The sequence below is a fragment of the Tenrec ecaudatus genome, chromosome X (genome assembly GCF_050624435.1).
Source record: "Tenrec ecaudatus isolate mTenEca1 chromosome X, mTenEca1.hap1, whole genome shotgun sequence".
Taxonomy (NCBI): Eukaryota; Metazoa; Chordata; class Mammalia; order Afrosoricida; family Tenrecidae; genus Tenrec; species Tenrec ecaudatus.
In genome coordinates, this window is record NC_134548.1 from 121,595,883 (window position 1) to 121,618,285 (window position 22,403).

At 44.0% G+C, this 22,403-nt stretch overlaps 1 protein-coding gene across 2 annotated transcripts in view; it reads right to left on the reverse strand.

Moving 5' to 3' along the window:
- Window positions 1–22,403, reverse strand: part of ATG4A (autophagy related 4A cysteine peptidase) — a 71,418-nt gene that overhangs the window by 16,763 nt on the left and 32,252 nt on the right. For both annotated transcript variants that reach the window (XM_075538634.1, XM_075538633.1), the window contains exons 2-6: window positions 18,696–18,806; window positions 14,723–14,794; window positions 8,629–8,727; window positions 4,767–4,868; window positions 4,533–4,605 (exon numbers count right to left, since the gene is read on the reverse strand). In XM_075538634.1, coding sequence (XP_075394749.1) covers window positions 4,533–4,605; window positions 4,767–4,868; window positions 8,629–8,727; window positions 14,723–14,794; window positions 18,696–18,806 — 457 coding nt within the window. The remainder of the gene's footprint in view (window positions 1–4,532; window positions 4,606–4,766; window positions 4,869–8,628; window positions 8,728–14,722; window positions 14,795–18,695; window positions 18,807–22,403) is intronic.

A 22,403-nucleotide genomic window follows, 5' to 3' on the forward strand; every position in this document is an offset into this window, starting at 1 on the left:
ATGTGGTTTTGAACTGCTGACCTTGTGGATTACAGCCCTATGCATAACCACTATGCCACCAGGGTTCCTATATACACAAGGGGGCTTCACTAAGTTCATGGAGGAATGGAATTACAAGATAATGGATTTTTTCATAAACTTCATATGTATTTGGTATGGTCAGGTGCCATCAAGTTGGTTCTGCCTCATAGCGACCCTATGCACAATGAAGAGAAGCCCTCCCGGTCCTACGCTCTCCGTTGCTTGAGTCCACTGCTGCAGCCACGCTGTCGGGCCTTTCTTTTCTTCACTGCCTCTCTACTGTACCGTGTATGATGTCTTTCTCCCGGACTACCGATCTCTCCTAATACCATGTCCCGAGTACGTGAGATAAATATGTGTATGTATGTGTACACAAAACCCATTGCCATCAAATTGCAACCCTATAGGATAGAGGAGAACTGCCTCACAGTTTCGAAGGCTGGAAATCTTTCTGGAGGAAGACTGTCACATCTTTCTCCCATGGAAAAGCTGGTGGCTTTGAACCACTGATCTTTCGGTTTGCAGGTGAGTGCTTTAGCCATGGTGCCACCAGGGCATGTGTATATAGCTATAGACACAAAGATATAGACAACAGGGCCTCAAAACCTTCCTAGAAGAATGGAATGAAAAGAAATTGGAATTTTCCATAAATGTTTGAAGCTCCTTAAAATGTGTGTGTGCATATATACATATATATAATCATCCGGATACACACATATTTAGATTTGTACACACCCATGGGCATATACACATGTGTATATATGCATATAAGTACATATATATGCATACATGGGAGCATAGATAATGTGGAGAATCAGCCCCAGGAAAACGAAGAAGTGCAGAGAAGCACGATCTCCAACACCCCTCCCATACACACACAAGCCGTGGCTACACGTGGCCTCTGCGGGTCCAACTGGTCAGCAGCTGAAGAGGGAGCGAACATGCCGCGTTGCATGGCTTCCCAGAAGATTACACGAAAACTCTTTGAAGAAGAGATGGTATCTGAGGTCTGAGTGAGGTACCCTGCCTTTCCCTTCTTCTCGTCTCCTCTTGCCAGCCTGAGAAAAGACTACTGCTGGGATTCTTGTGAAAAGGCCAGGGCCACTTGAGACCAAAACCAAAATGCAGGCTCTCCCAAACCAGTGTAGTCCCCCGGGAGGCCTTCCTAACCATGACCCTTGTATGTCATTCATTTGAATGCATTTTCTTCCCCCACCCCCAAAAGTCTGATCATGATGAGTCCTAACCCACTTAACTTCAACCCCTAAAGATATGCATGTTTCCATTTGTCCGTGAAGCAAATTAAAGAAGCAAATTCTGAGAGGTGCCATTTAAAAACCAGGCCAGGTGTGGGGCTCTACTCTGACCCATTTGATCCTGGGTACCTACAGTATTTTCTCCAATGCTGCCTGAATCTTACTTAGCCATGATGTCCAAAGGCACGACTTACAAAAGCAAGAAAGCACTCTCAGAGCAAAAAGTTGACCCGAGGTTCAGGTGATACTTGGGTACTCAGAAAACCCAGACTGCAGCCCTTGCACGGATACATCTCCCAAGCGTGCTAGTGCACTGCAGATGGGCTAATAATGGCAACAGTGCCCCATCTGTACTTTGTATTGCCAAGGCATCCAAATTCCAAGATACTTGACCTAAGTCAAGGCTGAAGTCTCTAAGCTCTGTGTCACATATACAGGCTGTGAACCTAGACACAGACCCAAGCCTGCAACTAAGGAATGTCTGCCCTGCGGTGAGCCAGACAGACCGTTTCGGCACATTGTCTGCAGCATGTTCTAAGTAGGGTTTTTTTGGGGGATGCCGATCGTTATCATGGCTTATTGTGCAAGATGTTCTCAGAATGTGGACTCTGTGCACTTCACAATTGGGGGTGTTTGAGTGCACTGAAATGGCTAACTCAGACTCCATTTTGCCCTGGGTTATGTTTCTGGTCCTGAAAAGGTGACCATGATTATTGGTGGGTAAATAAAAGAGGGGCAGGTCGCCCTCAGGAAAAATGTGGCTGAAAGTAGATGTACTAGTATATAGAAAAAAATGCTTACATGATTTACCAAATATAGTCATTCAGCCAATCAGAATATTCATTACCAGTAAGTCCCGAATCCGACCTCTATTTATCCCCATAGAAACAGCTGACCCTTGGATTCATGGGCTCTCCAGACAGGAAGTCAATAATTTCCTATTTGAAGATTCTTGAGCTTTCGATAAATCCTTTTGCTTTACATGAAGAGAGTCAGGGAATCATAAACTCTAAAACAGCCTAGAGTACCAATAGTCCTAATATACACTAAGGAACCCTGGTGGAGTCCGGGGCGATGCACCGGGCAGCTCACCACACACTCCGCGATTGGAACTCACCAGCCACTCTGTGGGGGAAGAAGAGGCTTGCTGCTCCCTTACAGAGTTACAGGCTGGGAAACCCAGTTCTATGCTGTCCTATAGTGTTGCCATGGGTTTGAATCGACTCTGTGGCAGTGAATGTATGAACTTACGACAGGGTTTCATGCTAAAAATTGTCCTAAGTTGGTTCTGGTGTAACTCAAACACCTCATTAAAGTTTTTTTCATTATTAATTGCCTTTTTATGAGTATCTTTATAAATCATAGAACATCTGCAAGTGACTATCTGAGAATGGTAAGAGCCGCAAATTAACGTGCTGGAGCACTGTTTATAAGCCAAACCGACCTCGCTGCCATAATACGGATGAATATAGTCCCAAACCCCAGTGCACTACCATCATCAAGCTGATTACAACTCAGAAGAGAACTGCTCCATAGAGTTTCTGAGACTGTGAATATTTATAAGACCAGACTGTCTCATGTTTCTCACACATTAATAAAGATAACATGGACAAGGAGAAAAATCCCAGATGGTCACAGTACAATCCCAGCAACTCAAATACTTCCTAAGTTGGAAACTTTCTGCAGTTCCTGCAAGAATGCTGCAGACAGACTGCCCACGGATCGCAGCATGCTACATCATAGCCGTCCCAAGCACTTCACTCTTCGAATCCCAGCATCTGCTCTCAGATCCTGGCTACCATGTTCACTCATTCGCCAAACTTTATTGAGCCCTTATAAGTGGCAGCCCTGGTGACATAATGATTAAGCATTGGACTTCTATCTGTAAGCTCAACAGTTCGAAACCACCAGCAACTCTGAGGGAGAAAGACTTGGCTTTCTACTCCCATAGAAAATTATAATGTCAGAAACCTACAAAGGCAGTTTTACCCTGATGAGTCAGAATGAACTCGATGCCAGTGAGTTTAATTGTGGGGCTTTGCTGTGTGTGTGTGTGTGTGTGTGTGTGTGTGTGTGTGTGAGAGAGAGAGAGAGAGAGAGAGAGAGAGAGAGAGAGAGAGAGAGAGAGAGAGAGAAGAGATCGTGTTATGTGGTAGTGTTAAGAGAGAGAGGAGAGATAGTGTTATATGCTAGTGTTAAGAGAGAGAGAAAGAGGAGAGATAGTGTTATGTGCTAGTGTTAAGAGAGAGAGAGAGAGAGAGAGAGAGAGAGAGAGAGAGAAGAGATAGTGTTATGTGCTAGTGTTGAGAGAGAGAGAGAGAGAGAGAGATTGAGAAGAGATAGTGTTATGTGCTAGTGTTAGGGAAGTGACTAGGCAAATGCAATCTCTGTCCTCATGAGTTTTCTTCCTGTGACAACCTGTCAAGGAAGAGAGTGGACCACAGGTGGTTTGGCCCAGGAGCGAAGGTGCCGATGCCACGTACCCAATTCACGTTCAAAACGCTGCTCTTGGCTACTCCACCTCACTCTGCTTGTGGGAGGTGATTTCTGGAATGTACCAGGTTAACTGCAAAGGGTCCCAGCAGGGTCCCTGGAATGTGCTCAAGGGTGACATGCTGCTTCCCAAGCCTCCCTTCTCCTATAGCAGGCCATGAGCACCTTGAAAATCCTTGAAAATCCAGTACTCAATCTATCCTGACTACTACGCTCACATATACATCTCCGAGCATTCTAGTGAAGAATATCCTCGATTTATATTTATCAGCAAAGTGGAAGGCTTCAGTCAATGTTGACTAAGTGAATCATTAAAAAGAACACTATGTAGGGGGTGGGGGAATCCATTTCTGGCCTAGGCTGGTTTACCTCCACCTCTTAGAATGAACTCTGACTTCAAAGTGACCCCCAAGCTAAAGGCTTCCTGGAAAGTGAGTGGTCATTTATAAGGTGAGATACTGAATTGATTTCTGGTGCAAATTAATACAACTCTGAGACCTTCAGGCAGAGTGTCACCTTACAGGTATTTCAAAGAACTAGCTTGGACTCCACTGTGACCTTGGGCTAATGGTGTAAGACCATAAATGTTCTCTTCTTTGCTTTTTTCTTTTCTTTTTTTAAAGAACTGGCTGAGCAAAATGACACAGCTGTTTGGTAGCTGAGTGGGAGGGTGGCTTGATGGGATTGTAAGAAGCCTGGGGCTGATGAGAGTATGCACTGGTAAGGGAGGGAAGCAGAGGAGACAGAAAAAGGCAGACTTACTTTAACACCTGTGCAACTGTATTAGGTCCAAACCATTCGCCGATTGCTTTCCCTTCTCCTACACCCATTTGTGCTGTTTTTATGTGGGATGGAAAAAAAAACATGTTAGCCAAAGATCTTCCAGCAAGCCACACATCATTATTACTATTATTTTCCATAAGTAGCAAGCAGATAGATTCAAAGAAGGCAGAGGACAAGAAGAAGTAGATTAAAGGTGTTCAGGTACAGCCTTACCCATTTGATGGATAGAGTAGCAACGGTCTTTTCTATCTAAGAAGCACTGGAGAATTCGTTGGTATTCTTTGGGTTGTTCTTTTTGTTTCTCCCAGTTCCAGTCTTTTTAGGGGGAAAAATGGTTTAAAATTATTTTTAATGACTCTTACCTCTCTGCCGCTTTAAGTACACAGTTCCAAGGAAAACAAAGGTGATGCATCTAGGAGTCCAAGCTTGAACCTTCCTAAGTGCCCTTTGCTTTGATGATGAAGATATCTGCTGACTGCTCTCTAAGACTCGGTATAGAAAGTAAAAGCAAAGGCTGCAGCAGGATGGAAATAATAGGGAAGCACTGGACCTTTCACAAAGGCCTTTCTAGTCACCTACTCCATAAGCAGACGGTCGCTACCGAGCCTGCCAATATATCCATATATGACCCATATGCCACGCCACGCCACACCACGGGGTCTCAGCTCCATGCAGACACCAATAGCTTTTTGCCCTTATATTCGTGTAGCACTGCCAAAAGAATCCCATGGATGGGTTGCTATTCTGATCTGTGCACAAGAGATCACACACAATCACAACAAAGAAAGCCTAAGAAGCCAAAATTGCTCATTGTCATTTTATCCCACTTTTTAAAAGGTCCACGCTGACCTTTCGAAAAAATCAATTATTTTGCTATGAAGTGTTCGAGGTTCCCTTAAAATCAAACTCCAAATGACTACATGTGTAGGGCCCCCATTCATGTCTCAGGCCCAGTCCCCCAATTCCTACAGAGACCATTCATCACGGACTGGGAACAACTGAAAAGAAAAGGAAACCTCTACGACAATCGCCACTGCAGACAGGACACCCTGCTCCTGTGCCCTCAGCTTAAGGCACTCTGGGTAACGGGTTTGATTTCTGAGGCTTAGTTTGCTTCCAAGACATACATTACTTTCTAGAGGTTGTAGAGTTGGAGTTGAAATGCACTTGAAGTCAAAGGCCATTTTGCTTCAGGTATTTAGGAAACCAACATTGGAAACTTGATTTCTAACCTGGTCTTCAGAGGGAGAACCAACATCCAACACTTGTTCATCAGCTACCAACCTGTGTGAGTCCAAAGTGCTACGACACATTAACTGCTGCGGTGCTAAGTGAAGACCACGCCTCAGTTTTTAAGGACCTGAATAGACACAACCTAAGATAACACTTTTTTTACAAAATCCCATCTGACAATTCATCTTAGCTACAAGATCGATGTCCACATTCTTCCTGCTTAGGGTTGTATTTTTGTTTTTGTTTTAAACAATTTACACTGCTGACAATGGGGCTTTTTACCCAGCTTGGTCCCCACATAACTCTTTCCAGAAATAACCACCCTGAAGTACTTTATAAATGGGGGAAAGTTACAGTCTAAACAGACCTGCATAAAGAAAGGTATGTACATAAGAAAAATCACAGGACAAGAAATGAGAAGACCTGAATTCTATTTCCCAAATCAGTACTTTCTTGCTCTTTGACCTCCCCCAAATCACCTCAATTCCTTGAGCCTCAGGTTTCTCAGCTGTCAACAAATTGTAACACTGTCCAGAGAAGCAAGCATAGGATATTTGGTGGCAGCCACTCTTAAAGAGGGACTACGAAGACCTTCGTGCTTCCTCGCTTCCCTGAAAAGAAGGGAATAAGCCCGAAAGCCTTTCCAGCCCCCTTGCCAACCGTCTGCACTACCTGTAGTCCAAAAGGGTTGCTCCCAGCAAGCCACAATGCTGATTCACAGTGACTCAATAGGACAGAGTAGAACTGCCCCCATGCATTCCCAAAAGTGTAACTCCACGGGAGTGGAAAGCCCTGTCTGTCTCCTGCAGAGCAGCTGGTGGTTTTAAACTGCTAACCTTGCAGATGGAAGCCCAATGTGTAACCACTCCACCGCCCGGGCTCCTCACACTGTAGTAGGATCTGAAAAGGTGAATGGTGGGAGAAGGAGTGATGTTTCCATACTCTAAACCTCGATTCCATCTCTGAACTCACTGTCTTCGAGTCAATCACAAGCTATAGTGACCCTGTAGGTCCAAGTAGAACTACCCCCATGTGTTTCTGAGACAGTAACTCTTTATGGGCGTAGACAGCTTCACCTTTCTCCCGCAGAGCGGCTGGTGGTTTCAAAGCGCTAACGTGGCTGTTAGCAGCCCGATGCATAACTACTATGCCACCAGGTCTCCAAAATCTCAATTGCAGCATTTAATCTGTTCAGTAGCTCAATCCAAAATATGGACTGTCGTGCAAGTGAATTACTTAGTGAGATCCTTCTAACCATAAAATGACTGCGTGGGGCTATGTAAATGAGGTGCTATTCCACCCCAACCACCAAGGGGATTGGATAACTTGTTGAGGATGTAAAAAGGGTGCGTGGTAGCCTTGTGGGAATGGAACCATGCAAATAAGATACATGGGATCCTAATGAAGGGACCAGTCCATGTTATCATCCTACTATGCTTAAAATGAGCCATCCCAGAGGTGGAAAAGGAAGACGACATGACACAACCATCCAGGAGAGATGGGAACAGAGCACTTTCTTTGGACCTGGGGTTCCTGTGCTGGGAGTGTCCTTAACTTAGGAGACCGAGAAAGGGAGCTGTAACATCAGAGATATTGAGAAGCAGTAGTCGATAAACAATGGCAGAGACTCGGCAGAGACAAGGTGCTGGGCTTACCTGCCCACAGTGAGGAAGTTGAGCCCCTCTGGACCAGAGGCTTGCTCGAGGAGGAAAGTGTCTCTTGGAACTTAGTGGAACTAAGTTTGTTTATCCAAGGAGTTAGAACTGAGTGCCCTCGGGTCTAGGCTTCCTGATGGGACTGGGGTGTCTATAGATACTTATCAGCAGAGCTAAAAGAGCTTTGTAATACCTTCCAGGGCATGACAGAGGCCAGAGAGAGAGACCTATCTGTGAGTATGGCTGAGAAGAGGCTGCCCTAATCAAAGAACTGTATCCTGGACATTCCAAATCTGAATTGTATGTGACCTGTTCCTTCCCTAATAAACCCCATATTCGTAAGTATGGTCTATGAGTTCCATGTGGCCATTGTAATGAATTAATGAAGGCAGTAGAGAAGTAGGGAGCATCATGAGGCAGATGCTTGGTATCAGAACTGGCAAAAATGTCGGAGGCTGAAAACATGTCTAATCTCTGTCTCAGAGGAGTTATTCTTAGGCTGATACTGATGGCGAGTCTCTCTGACCCTCACGCTGCCACATCATTTTCACACAGAAACCCAAGTGCATCAACTGCCACGTAGACCAGTTCCCCTTTCGAAGCCAACAGGAATGCACATACTTGTCTTAAGGAAGCCTCCCTCGGGAGTTCCAGCAGTGATTACTGGAAGGTTCTTAATGAAGTGTCTTCCGGAGGAAGCTAATTTAAAGATTCCTTCATCAGCGTGTAAAGCGAAACCCAAACAGTACCAGTTCCCTCTTTTGGCACTTCCTGTAGGTCACTTCCACTCTTCACCAGACATATTTTCAATGAGGTCAAGAAAGAGACTTGCCACCCCACCTTTCTTCCTGTTCGTTACATTAGCTGCCATGTTGAAGAAGCCACATCATGTTTTAAGCAACAGCCTAGATGGACAGTCTTACTGACACACCAGCCTCCAGGTGAATGCTGGCCCAGAGAAAGAACTCTCTCTGGCTTGGTGAGTCACAAGAAAATACCAGCTGTTCCCTCTTATAAGGGGGCCTTGCTGATGGGTCAACCCGGCCACTTGGGCATTCAGAGACCATTTGGGGACCTGCAGCGTTGTTATTTAGTGTTTCTACAGCTCAGTATCAATGTTTAATGGACAGCAGCAAGTAACACTCCAGAGTCCTCTGAAACTGTTGACAGGACCCATTTGAACTCACCCCTTCCCAAATGTCTGCAGATGAGGGCTTGAGCTAGCATCATCTGTCCACAACGTAGCATACAACCCCAGCCAGCATCTGATGAAGGGCCAGTTCCCCCTGTAGGCAAGATGGATGAGAATGGACATACTAAAAAAAAAAATTCAACTCATATTCATAGGGCACACTAGACATGCTCCATAGGTTTTCCAAAACTAAAAATCTTACAGAAGCAGACTGTTTCATCTTTCTCAGAGCAGCCAGTGGATTCAAACTGACAACCTATCAGCAGCCCTACACTTAACCCACTGCCCCACCAGGGCTCCTGAGAATGAATCTAGGTCCTTCAACTGTCCTTCTCCCTAAATATCAGCATATTTGAGAACCATACAAAAGAGGCAAACACATATACTCTGGAGAGGGAGGGAAGCTATCATAGATTAGGCATAGAATTAGGGCTTGGGAAGATAATGCTTATGGTAAACAAATGGGGGTTAGAGCTACAGATAAACGACTGCCATGTAAGGTTAGCTGTTGTTGTTTTGTGGAGAGGGGCTCTTACAGCTCGTATCACAATCCATACATATATCCATTGTGTCAAGCACATCTGTACATAAGTTGCCATCATCTATTTCAAAATATTTTCGTTCTACTTGAAAATCAGCTCATTTTTTCCTCCCTCCCCCATGAACCCTTGATAATTTATTAATTTTTTTCATGTCTTACACCAACTGCCGTCTCCCTTCATTCACTTTTCTGCTGTTCTCCCCCTGGGAGGAGGCCATACATTGATCCTTGTGATGGGTTCCCCCTTACTCCCCCACCCCTTCCCTTACCCTCCTAGTATTACTCTCTTATTGGTCCTGAGGGGTTTATCTGTCCTACATTCCCTGTGTTGTGAGCTCTTATCTATACCAGTGTGCATATTCTGGTCTAGCCAGATTTGTAAGGTAGAATTGGGGTCATGATATTGGCAGGGAAGAAGCATTAAAGAACTAGAGGAAAGTTGTGCTTCATTGGTGCTATACTATACCCTGACTGGCTAGTCTCTTCCTTGTGGCCCTTCTGACAGGGATGTCCAATTGACTACTGGTGGGCTTTGGTTCTCCACTTTGCCCTCCCCCTCATTCACATCGATAAGATTTTTTGGTTTTGTTTTGGTTCTTTGATGCCTGAAACCTGATCCCACTGACACCTCATGATCACACAGGCTGGTGTGCTTCTTCCATGCGGACTTTGGTGCTTCTCAGCTAGATGATCGCTTATTTATCTTCAAGCCTTTAAGATCCCAGATGCTATATCTTTTGATAGCCGGGCACCATCAGCTTTTATCACCACATTTTCTTATGTACCCATTTTGTCTACAGCTATCATCATGTCAGGGAAGGTGAAGCATCACAGAGCGCCGTGTTAGTAGAACAAAGTGTTCTTGTGTTGAGGGAGTACTTGAGTGGAGGCTCAATGTTCATCTGCTGCCGTAACATTTTATAAATATATGTACATAGATCTATTCCCCTGTCATTGTATATAAATGTATTTACATATGTACATGCCTGTATTTAGACCTCTATAAATGTCCTTTGCCTCCCAGTTCATTCCTCTATTTTCTTTTCCTTTCTTCTTGCCCCACAATCATGTTCAGCTACATTCAGGTTTCCGTAATTCCTTTTGGCTACATTGCCCTTGATCAAGGCCCCCCACAAACATTCTATGCCTTCCTCACAATCAATTTTAGATCACCTGTTGTTCCCTTGTCCCTGGGTTTGTTGGCACTCCCCCTTCCTTTCTCTCACCTCCCCCTTTTCCACGTCCCCCACAGAACCATCTGTCCCATTGTTCTCTCCTCTGGATTGTCCATCCCGCCTATCTTGTCCAGATAGACATGCAAAGACAATAACATGTGTGAAAACAAAACAAAGCAAAGCAAAACATAACAGCAAAAGAAAACAAAACAACTCCAACAAAAACATATAAATAATTTTTTAAAACTGCAAAAACAGAAAAGCCCTCAAACAGTTCCAGGTCTGTCCTTGACCTTTATGAGTGTTTTCCAGTAAGTCAGCTGGCATGCCTAACCCTGGCCCCTAAGTCCAGCTTTGGCTTTCCTCTGGGACTCCATTGCTTTGCTCCCTCCCCCTGCTGGTCCACTGAATGTCCTTGGTGTTTTGCCCAGGTGTGGTGAGGTCTGATCGGGCACATCTCCCGCACCGTGTCCCCAGTACTGTCCCCCACAGTATTAAGGTTCAGTGAGGGGTGCCGTGTCTCATGGTAGGGCAGGCCCGGTGATCCTCTCTGTGCATTGACCTCTCTGAGGTGGAATATTGTCTTCAGGGCTTGGTGGGCTGGAGGCTCTTAACTGTTTAAAATATACATTACAAAGCTCTGAACAGAAAGAAAGGCATTTTACAGCAGAAGGCAGGATACTAGATTAGGCATCAGCTCAGTCTCTTATTATCTAATCCAAGTCTCATTTGTAGACTGGGGTCCACAGTATATTTCCTGCACATTGCCAGTGGGTGTACCATGAGCTTCCAAAAGAACAAACAAATCTGTCTTGGAAGAAGTATAACCAGAATGTTCCTTAGAAGCAAAGATGGCATATTTTGGACATGTTATAGGAGAGACCAGTCCCTGGATAAAGAAGGACATTATGCTTGGCAAAGTAGCAGGGAGGGATGGACAAAAAAGGGAAGATCTTCAACAAGACAGATTGACACAGTGGCTGCAATGATACGTTCAAACATAAGAACAATGGTGAGGTTGGCAGAGGACCGGCCAGTGTGTCATTCTGCTATCTATACACAGGGTCCCTATGAGTCAGAACCAACTCAGTGGCACCTACCACCACCTCTACCACTGGTGGGTATTATTAAAATTCAATGAGAGAATATTTGTGAAGGTGTTCTACAACCCTGAGATGTAGGCAATTAATGTGGCCCTGCTTGCCATAATCTTTTTTGTGATGTATTTCAAATTTTAGCCTCCACACCTATGGTTACAGTCCCATGTTAGAGAGAGTTCTGTGTTACAGAATTAAAGTGGGATGCATTCTGAGTCTCTACCTTTGTAGAGGATGTGACTCATGTTCATCACCTTTTGTTTCCTTGGGGCTATGTTCTGATGAAGAAAAAAAACCACACCTCCATCAAAGCCATTCTTCTAAGAGCCATCTCAGAAATGCAGGGGAAAATATCAAAACAAGAGCCACCACCAGTGGATCATGTTCGAGGTCACTATCTGAAGTGGTAGGTGCCAAGAGTGGAGGCTGCTGCACAGAGACCGTGGGACAGAGCAAAGGAGCAGCACCAAAACTATAAGACTGGGCGGCAGAGCAAGGGACTGGCTTCCCGGTCCACAGACAGGGGCAGAAGTCAAGGGGCCACATGGCTGAGAGTCTGAGGACAGGAGAGAGACTTGGCTGCTCTCTGAGAAGAGGCATTGCTGTGGACCAGTGACTATGCCCTTACTGTTTGTTGATCCTGGTTTGCTGTAATCTGCTAACTCCCCTAATAAACCCCCTTAATTGTGAGTATTGTCTGTGAATTGTGTGTGGACATTCCAATGGATAACTGAACCCACAAGACAAGTAGAGTGTTGTGGGAGGAACGGTGGTGTCAGACCAGGGTAAGAGCAAGATGGAGGGTAGAGGCACGTCTGACCTCTGTCTCGTAGCAATAGGCCTTGGGTTGTTGAGTTGGATTCTCCTACTCCCTTGTGTAGCCAGAGATGGTCAAATATGGTCTCCATGCCATTTACACAAATCCATGCCGGCTGATGTAAGTATTTGGTACTTTAAGTGTAAGTATAACTAAACAAATTAATAAGAAACATCTTAGGAGCCCTGGTGGGTCCTGATTCATGGGAGAAAGATAAGGCTTTCTACTCCTATGAAGATTTAGTCTGGGAAATCCACAAGGGCAGTTCTAGCCTGTCCTATAGGGTGTCTATGAGTTGGTATCGACTCGATGGCAGTGAGTGAGCATTCTATCTTAGAAGGTATAACACCAGGTAACAAGAAGGGTTCCATTTTAAGGAAACTTCATGTAAAGAAAACCCCATGTAGGTGGCCAGAGTGATCTCAATACTTTCTCAAGGGAACCCAGGAAATCAGGTAAAGTGGATGGCCGATAAAGCAGCGTATTGTATGGGATTACGTTTTGCAGCATAGAAGGGGAAACGTATGACAGAAGCATGATCTCAGAAAAGTCTAACTTTAAAGGAAATCATCGATCATGCAAGACTACTGGGCCAAGGTGGTCACCTCTTTCCTTCTGTTTTGGGGACAGAAGGAAGAATTGCTACAGCGAGGTGATGAAGCCTGAGCCAATTTGTGTGCTGGAAAGGGAGCCCTTTGGCACATGTAAATAATGGAATTACTCAGAAAGACCAGTATAGAAAAGAGTCCATGGGGCCCTCATAAGAGAGAATTTATTGCCAACATCTTGGCAACATAGAACTGCAAATGTCTTCTAGCTTTTCAAAGAGCTCCATCACTCAAAGGGTGTTTAATGGTTTAAGGCCAGTGGGTTCATGTATTCTTCTTCTGTTTGTTTTCCTGCTGGGGCACGTTCTGTGGAGATGGGAACAATGTCTGCATGGAATTCATTCGTGGTCCTTGCCAGAAAGGTTGATTTCACTGCATCAAAAATGGGTCAAACAGATTTCCCCTTTGGAGTGCAGTTTCCGCCAGTGGCATCTGGTGACCTTCTCTGTCAGGGCCAGCAGAGTTACGGAGAAGCAGCCTATCTGCAACCATTTTACAAGCTGGCTCTTGGGGGAGCCCAGTCACTCCATTTCTGAAGCTCTCCTGTTTGGAAAAGGCAGTTGATCCTTTAAAAAACAGCGTAGAATTCATTCCAAGGAAACACCTCTCCCAGCAGTAAAATGTTTTCATTTCATTTAAAAAAAGAAAGGAAAAAAAAGAAAAACCTCTCACTGCCATCTGATCAATTCCAAGTCATAGAGACCAGACCCTAAGGAGCAGGAGAGCACGGTCCCCGGGAGTTTCTGAGGCTGTCACTCTACACGAGTAGAAAGTTTGTCTTTCTCCCTTGGAGTAGCTGGTTTAGAACTGCTGACTTTGCGGGGAGTAGCCCAGTGTGTACCCACTATGCCAGCAGGATTTCAGTTTCATTTCATGGAGGGGGTGAACTTCAAGGCAGAATGCTCTTTAGTAATTAGGTAACCCTGCAAAGCAGTGGATATCATTGGATAGGTAGTGCACACATGAGAGACTGACTTGGATTTCCCCCTTTGTTCTCCAACATATGACAAGTAACACAATCAAAGTGTGTGGCAGTTCCTGAACACTTGAAAGTAGGCTAAAAAATATACTGGCTTTGCACAGTACGGAGCCACACATGTTGGGGTACATCAGCAATGAAAAATTCTAGATCAATCCAAATTGGGTGACACCACCCCCTGGGTAGGGGGCACTAGACAGATGCCCAAAACTAATCTTCCTGTCACTGAGTCAATGCTGACTCATAGTGACCCTATAGGACAGGGTAGAACTGCCTCCTGTGAGCCTCTGAGACTGTACCTCTTTAAGGGAGTAGAAAGCCCCATCTCTCTTCCTTGCAGTGGCTAGTAGTTTAAAATTGCTGACTTTGTGGCGTGAAACCCACCAGGGCTCCTTAAGAATGATCCAGGGGGGCTACAAAAGCAGGTCCCTATACATTATCCTGGATTACAGGCTATAGTGCAAACATTTTTTCATTGTGGGGGGAGGAGCACTGAGCAACTTTTTTTTAAAGAGGGCAATGGGTCAAATAAGTTTGGGAACCTATGTTTTAGATGAAGTATACAACGTACCCACTTCTCCACAGCTCCAGCTCTGCCATAAAACCCCAAATGACACCCACTTCCATCTAGTTGATGGCACTTCTAGTGAGCCTGCGTAGAGTTTCTGAGGCTGCTAATCTTTACAGGAGCAGCCAGCCTTCTATTTCTCTCTGCAGAGTGGCTGGTGAGTTTGAACCACCAAGGTTTGGGTGAGCAGTCCAACACCTAAGCCATAGCACCACCAGCGCTTCTTGCCATCATGTGAAGTCCCAATCCCTCAGGCAAGCTATTTATGTGGAAGAAAGAAGAGTACAACAAATGGTATACCTACCAATGGGTGAAAATTTCCTTCTGTATGTAAACCACAGACGAGAACTTACATCAGACAACAGCTGGGATCTTTCTGTAATTACATGTGGAATTAAAGTTAAATCACCGAACTCCACTAAAAAAAATAATCGGCCTTTCGTTTCTAGGCCAACAACCAATACAACTCATTTTTCAAGAAGCAGTCAGTTGCATTGGTATAAAGGATATGATAATCTCATTTTAGTCAATTAATTTCAGGAGCCACCCACCCCACACTCTCTAATACACACCTATGTTTTGAGTAAAGGTATTGGTGCAATGATACCGGGTGGTTCGTGCGTCTCCTTCCCACCAGGCTCTATCGCCACTGCAAGTGTTAACACCAGGGTCGCAGCCACCAGAAAAGGAATAGGAAAAGCAAGGCACTTGGAGAATCCATTAATAAGGCAAACGCGGTCCCTAAATGATTACAGTTGGTTGTATCTCTTGTTGGTACCCACTGTCAGCTATCTAAAACTAGGGGATGTGAGTATGTGTGACTTGAAAGGAACTCTCCCTGATCACTAAATGAAATAGTTAAAAATTAACCCATAGTATCTAGTGGAGCTAGCATCTGCCATCTAAATTGCATGGTGAACACCCCAAATAAGTCTGTGTCTTTTTCCATAGCATTATTTCTAGTAGCTTATGACATGCATTTACTTTGATGGCCACCAAATCTGATGCCCTACATTATCCTTGCTAGAGTTCTCCTTTTCTTACTCTTCTGTCTAGAACTTTTGGCATTGCACCTCAACAGAAGAGAGGACATTGTAAATTGTTACCAAGAATTTCTGTTGGCCTACCTGCCTTTCCCTCAAACAAATCAGGAATTCGTGCTGTTTGGATTTGGTCTCCCTTTCACATCCCCATTGTCTATCACATACTGGGAAACAGATATATAATGGTTAAAGGGAAGACTTAGAGTCATAATCTACTGCTACTTACTTACCGGCTGGGTAATTTTTTATATACATATATACACACATATAATATACATAGATGTATGTACATAATTTATTTAGTCTGTTGTTGAGAATAAATACAACAAAATATACACCAATTCAATCATTTCTACGTGCATACTTCAGTGAGAGATTATATTCTTTATTCTTATCCTCCTTTTCTGTGTTAGTCCCTTCCCTTATTAACATAAACTCCCCTCAGGCTGCTACCTAAGTTTTCCAGTTGCTGCTGTCTGTTTGATCCACTATAAAAGGTTCTGAAGAACATTTATCCCAAGGCAGACATTCTTTGATTAGTCAAGCTGAACCTATTACAAAGACTTCGGGGATATTTTTAGTTTCAGGTTGAACGATTATCTCAGGGCCATAGTTCCAAGGGTTTACCCGGTCTCCATGGCTCCAGCATACCTGGCTTCCATGAGAATGCCAGCTGGCTGGTCTTGTCTCTACGCTCCAGTTTCCCCGTTTGTAAAATGGAGCAAATGCAATGTGGATTTCTCAGAGTTCTTGTAGTAGTTAATAAGATAGTGCTTCGATGGCACCTGGCACACAGTAAGACTGGGATAAATGCTAGTTACAGAACCTGAATGTGTCATGGTTATGCATTGGACTGCTAACTAAAAGGTCAGCAGTTCGAGACCACCAGATGCTCCATTACAGTGTCAGAAACCCACAGAGACAATTCTACCCTGCCCTATAGAGTCACAATGACTCAAAGGCACCGGATTGGGTTTGAGAGTTTATTATTACATACCTCTGCTGCAAACATTTACACCATTTACCCCTTCCAGCTTGCCTACAGGCTAGACAGGCTGGATAAAGTTAGACGGAGAATTTTTTTTTTTAAGTTAGGTGGAAACTTTAGCAAAAATTTCGCTTTGAAAGGCATCGCCCAACATAAGATTTGAATATAGGCATATTTGGCAACTTGGGGCCTTCATACTGGCATGAACTGTAGCAGTAGAAAAAGTGGCCTCCAAGCCCCTGATTTTACATATTAGTGAATGAAGTCAGGCCCAGAAAGATAAAGTAACGCTTCTGAGGAAAAAATATCCCCGGAAGTGTTTGTAGAATCTGAACGCCAGCCCTGGGCTCCCTCCACAGCTCACAATTCAAACGAAGGAACCCACAGCTGAGCAAACGAGTCCCTCTCTCCTGCTCTTGCTCCTCACTCCACCACGCTAGGCTCTCAAAAGCAGCTCTCTCCTGGGGCTTATGGAAAGCACAGGGAGGCCCTCTTCAGTTCAGTTCTATTTAGATGCTGGATCACAGCAGCTTAAGGTTACAAGAGCTCTCTGAGGATCTAAGAATGGCAGGATTTTTGCCACTCTTTAAAAATGAATCATTACATGGATCACAATGAGCACAAGGAAGAAAGAAAATGTTCTAAAATTGATTGTGGTGGTAATGACTGCAGCAGTCTTCCTGGTATGACTAAACTATTGAATTGTATGTTATGTAGAAGTGCCAATAAAACTGCTAAGTATACTCTGGTTTCTCTTCAAATCGTATAAATCTTTCACCTTTTACTGGAAAAAAAACCCTCCTAAAATTAAAAAAAAGAATTTGAGGGTCAGGAAGAAAGTATCAGCCTCCTTTACATCAAGCTGCAATGGCTAAACATTATACACAAAACCAAGATCAGCTGAGAGCTACAGTCAGCAGAAGACCGCAAACTTCTCAGACTTTGCAGTCCTGATATTGTCTCAGACAGCCATGGGCCGCTTAGACGTCCCCTTGGTGGCAGCAATTTCATCTAGGCAGAAAAGAATGTGAGAGGTAATGAGAGCTAGGTAGCCCAATCACCTAGGACTGGAGACAGATGAGTAATACCAGGAATGACTTCAACGCACAGCTTATAGAATGTGGGTGGTGGGGTTGTCCTTTAGGAGAACCAAAAATATTTTTAAACCTTATGTGGTAGTTACATAATCTGGTGTCAATTTGGGACTTGAGAGGATTAAAAGTGAAGGGGTGGAGTCTAGTCTGTCAATTGGATCATAGCCAATGAGGCCTCTGTGTGGGCATGGCTTTCTCCTGAGAATTTTGAGAAATGTGGGATTTCCTCCTTGGAGACAGGAGGCAGGAGACAGGAGGCAGGAGACAGGAGACAGGAGACAGTCACCAGTCAACAGTCTCTCTCTCTCTCTCTGACTGTCTCTCAGCTCACTCCCTTGGAGATGCTCTACTGACAAGACACATGGTGCTATGCTGATAGACCCCATACCCTGGGGACAAGAAAAGCCACATGGAGACCCCCCCGCTAGCACTGAGATGTTTACAATGCCACTGGATCCAAAGACTTTCTACCCACTGGCCTGTGGCGGTCCTGTATTTGGCATCACTGTATGTGTTTCATCAGTCTGAAGAGTAATTTATAGTTTGGTATCGGACATATGGGCTATTATCGTACTTACGGGCTTGGACAGAACTGCGTTGAGATGCTTTCTTAATGTACCATAACCCTTTATATAAAAGTCTTATACACATATAAGTTTCTATGGATTTGTTTCTCTAGTTTACCCAGACTAACACACCTTAGTTTTACAAATGGTACGAAAATCTACAACCATGTAAACGTGCATCTAGGGCAGTGGTTTTCAACCTGTGGGTCATGACCCCTTTGGGGGTTAAACGGCCCATTCACAGGGGTCACCCAATTCATAACAGTAGCAAAATTACAGTGCTGAAGTGGGAACGAAACTAATTTTATGGTTGGGGGGGGGGGTTTACCACAACATGAGGCTCCGTATTAAAGGGTTGCAGCATTAGGAAGGTTGAGAACCACTGATCTAGGTTCTTTTCAGGACCTTTGAAGGGGCCCATGGAAGTGCCAGGCTTAAACTAAATTGGCTACAAGGTCAATCAATGCACCTTGGAATGGAAGTTCACAATGATCAAGACCACCCAAGGAGGAAAAGGGAAATTAGTATTTTACCTCAGGCTCCCACCCCAGTTGGGTTTTTCCAATTAGAGTCTAACAAATCATACCTGTTGTAAGGAGATGTTGCTTCCCTAAGATCCATACCAGCTCATCTGTATCTGGAAAATCTTCTAGGCAGTCAGCGAAAATAGTAATCTGATTTTCATACTTGGATAAAACTGAAAGACAATTAAAGTAACTTAAGCATAGTAATCTGGTTTTCATACTTGGATAAAACTGAAAGAAAATTAAAGTAACTTAAGCAAAATGTAATAGCAAAGTGGCTTGCTTATGTGGTTTCCTTTGCATTGAGCATGAAAGGTCATTGGCTGAAATTGTAATGAAAGCAAATCCTTCTCCTTGAGGAAAGAGACAGTCACGAGCCTGGAACATCATTTAGTAGAGCGATTTCTTCTTGGCCATCTCTATGTTGTTATGATTTTATTTTTCACTTCAGACTCATTTTATTTATTTGCACAATTTTTAATTGTAAAAATATAGATCACACCAAACCAAACCCATTGCCACCAAGTCCATTCCCCGCTTCATAGCAACCCTATGGGTTTCCAAGGCTTTATTTAAATCTTTATGGGAGCTGATGGCCCGGCCTAGTAGTGAGCACTTCAACACTCGCCCCACAACACTACCAGGCCACCTTATAGAGAACACAGCATGTGCCAATTCAGTGCTTTTCATGCGTACAGCTTGGTGCTATCAATTAATCATCCCTGAGATAATCTCTCAAACTTAAACACCCAATATCCAGAGAAGTCTTTTTTTTTAAACCAAATAATAGTTCAGGTCAACTAGAGAAAGGAAAGGAAAGGAAAGAAAGAAACAAGGAAAGAAGGGAGGGAAAGAAAGAAAGGAAGAAAGAAAGAAAGAAAGAAAGAAAGAAAGAAAGAAAGAAAGAAAAGTTTGCCTCGAGCATTGTCCTCTTTAAGACTAGCTATAGGGGATCAAAGGGATAACAGTAACTCAAAGGATTAGCTAGAAAGTGTAAGAGAAAGTGCACTCATGACACTGAGGGAAGAAAATGGCGACGAGGAGGTGATAAGGGCTGCCAAATGGAAGAGGGGCATCAGTGTCACTACATGGCACATGGGAAAATGGCTCACTTGGTGTATGTTGTGGTATGTATATTCTCAACCAAATAGCCTTAAAAAATTACTTTCATCATGTTTAAGTGGTTTTCTCTTTCTCACTACACATTTGGTACATTATCTGAATAATTAAGTGAACACATCCACACACATTAACAGCGAGTTAATTTAGACTAACAGTGACACTGCAGAACAGGACAGAACGCACCCCGGGGGCTTCCAAGATTCTTAATCTGTACAGTCTTTACAGGAGCAGCTGGGGGATTTTGATTGTTGGTGAGTAGCCCAAGGTGTAGCCCAATACACCTGTGTGGCCAACTTTGTCCTCAGCCGCTGCCTAGCTTCTTCTAGCACAAGTGTAGCAAGGTGATACAGTAATGCCTGCATATCTGCCCTCTGCCACATTACAGAGTATTGTACAGTTGCTAGCAGCCAGTGAATTGGAAAGAATACACAACTGTGAAAATGGTAATGCGTTAGCTGGACATCGAATGTTTTTACAGTGTTTTTATTTACCACTCTATTCATACGGCCAAAAAAAAAAGATCTTGATGATTATGATAAAGATCACTTGTTTTACAGATTGACTATGCTTATCTCTCAGAATCAAGCAACCCAATAAATATAATGAAATCTCACTAGTTTACAAGCCACACTTTCAGGCCATGGTAGATTGTGCTGATTATTTTTTCTAATAAAAAAGGAAAAGAACTACATGAGCTCAGCGATTAATGCAGAAAAGTCATTTGACAAAACATAGCACCTATTTTTGATAACAAACACTCAAAAAACTAGGAATAGCAGGGAAATTCATCAACATACTTAAAGGCACATCCACAATTGAAAGACTCTGACAACATCCCCATTGTGGGTAAAATGATGGCCTTTATCAATATGCTCTTGAAAGTCCTACACGATGCAATAAGGAAAGAGAGCACTCTGGAATTCCCATTCCTCTCAAGGCTATACATAGTTCGTTATGATCCACACTGCCAAATGTCTTTGTATAATCAATGCAACATATCATAAAGCATACAGGGGGCAATGTTATGAGAATCTTAACAATAACCAAACACTTTGAGGGAACAAGTCACTGGGCCTCTGGGGTCAGGACCCTAGTCTCAGATGACACCAAGATCAAGTGACACAGCACAGTCCACAAAGACAGTGTTCTACATGGTAGTTTGGTTGAGTAGCAATTGAAGTCTTTAAAAGCTTGTGAGTGGCTATCTAAGGTGTAACTATTAGTCTCTCCCCATCCAGAGCAAAAGAAGAGTGAGGACTAGGGGGAAAGAATTAGTCCAACCCGGAAGGAAATCAGAAGAACTAGATGGTACCTGGCTACCACTGCTGACCACTGTGAAAGGGATCGCGCGCGGCAGGCGGCCCTGAAGAGAGTGGCAGGAAAAAAGGTGGACCCAAACTCAAAATCTTTCAAAAGACCAGGCTTACTGGTCTGACAGACTGATGCAATCCCTGATACTATGACTCTTAGATACCCTTCAAGCCTGGAATTGAACCCACCCCAGTGGCTCAACTTTTGGCCAAACAGTAGACTAACACCAGGGAGGTATGAACTCCTTAGAACACACCATCTACCACATGAGATCAACAGGGCAGCATTTGGCCAGGGATGAAGCTCAGAAAGCAGGAAGGGTTAAGTAAAATATGAATAAAGAAGTACGAAGAATGTTATTACATTGCGGGGATTGCAATCAATAACACAAAATGTGTAGAAATTGTTGAGTGGTGAACTTATTTGCTCTAAAAGCTTTCACCCAAATCAGTTTTAGAAACCAACCAACCAGAAAAAAAAAACCCAAAGAAACCCTCTGGAGCAAAGTTCTACTCTGAAACACCTGGGTTGGCTGTGAGTAGAAATCAACGCAATGGCAAAAGGTTAAGTTGGGATATGTTAAAATGCACTTTTTACCACCTATGGGGAAGGGCCCGCTGAAAAAGGAAGGGGTTGTACTTCAGAAGTTCTTTGTAAAGAATTTTGCAAGAGAAATAGTAGGAGGGGGTTTCAATATGTTCATGGGGCGGGGGGAGATGGAATTAAAAGATAAAAGAGTTTTCCCACCAACTTTGTGAAGCCTTCCTGTGTTGTAAGTAGTAAAGAAGTTGCATGCCCCCAGAGGCTGGCTTCGGCATAGTGGGATCAGGGCGGGCATAATTCCTGCCGTGTATCTCTAGTGTTGTCCCCAATGGTGTTATGGGTCAATGAGGAAAGCTGTGTCCCTTGGTGAGGCCAGCTCTGTGGTCGTCTCTGTGCATTGCTGCTCTGAACAGAAACATTGTCCTCAGGGCTTGGTGAGCCAGGATGTGCTTCACACTTTTTTTCCCCTTTCCCCCTCGTTGGCTCCTATGTGCTCTGATCAGAAAAGTCCCTCTCCTTGAGCTGTAACGTCAGTACTGTGCTCTGAAGTGAATTCTTATGGGGGGAGAGGGTGGTGCTGTCCACTTAGTTGGTAATGGGGGCATGCAACAGAGCAGTGAGGGAGCAGAGCAATAAAGTCCCCAGGGATAGATGTGGGGCCAAGGCATAGCACCCCACCAGACTCGACTGGAAAGTACTCATGAAGGACAACAAATGGACGCTGAACTATTTATACTTTTTTTGGTGAGTTGTTGTTGTTGTAGATATTGTTTTACTTTCTATTGTTGCCTCGT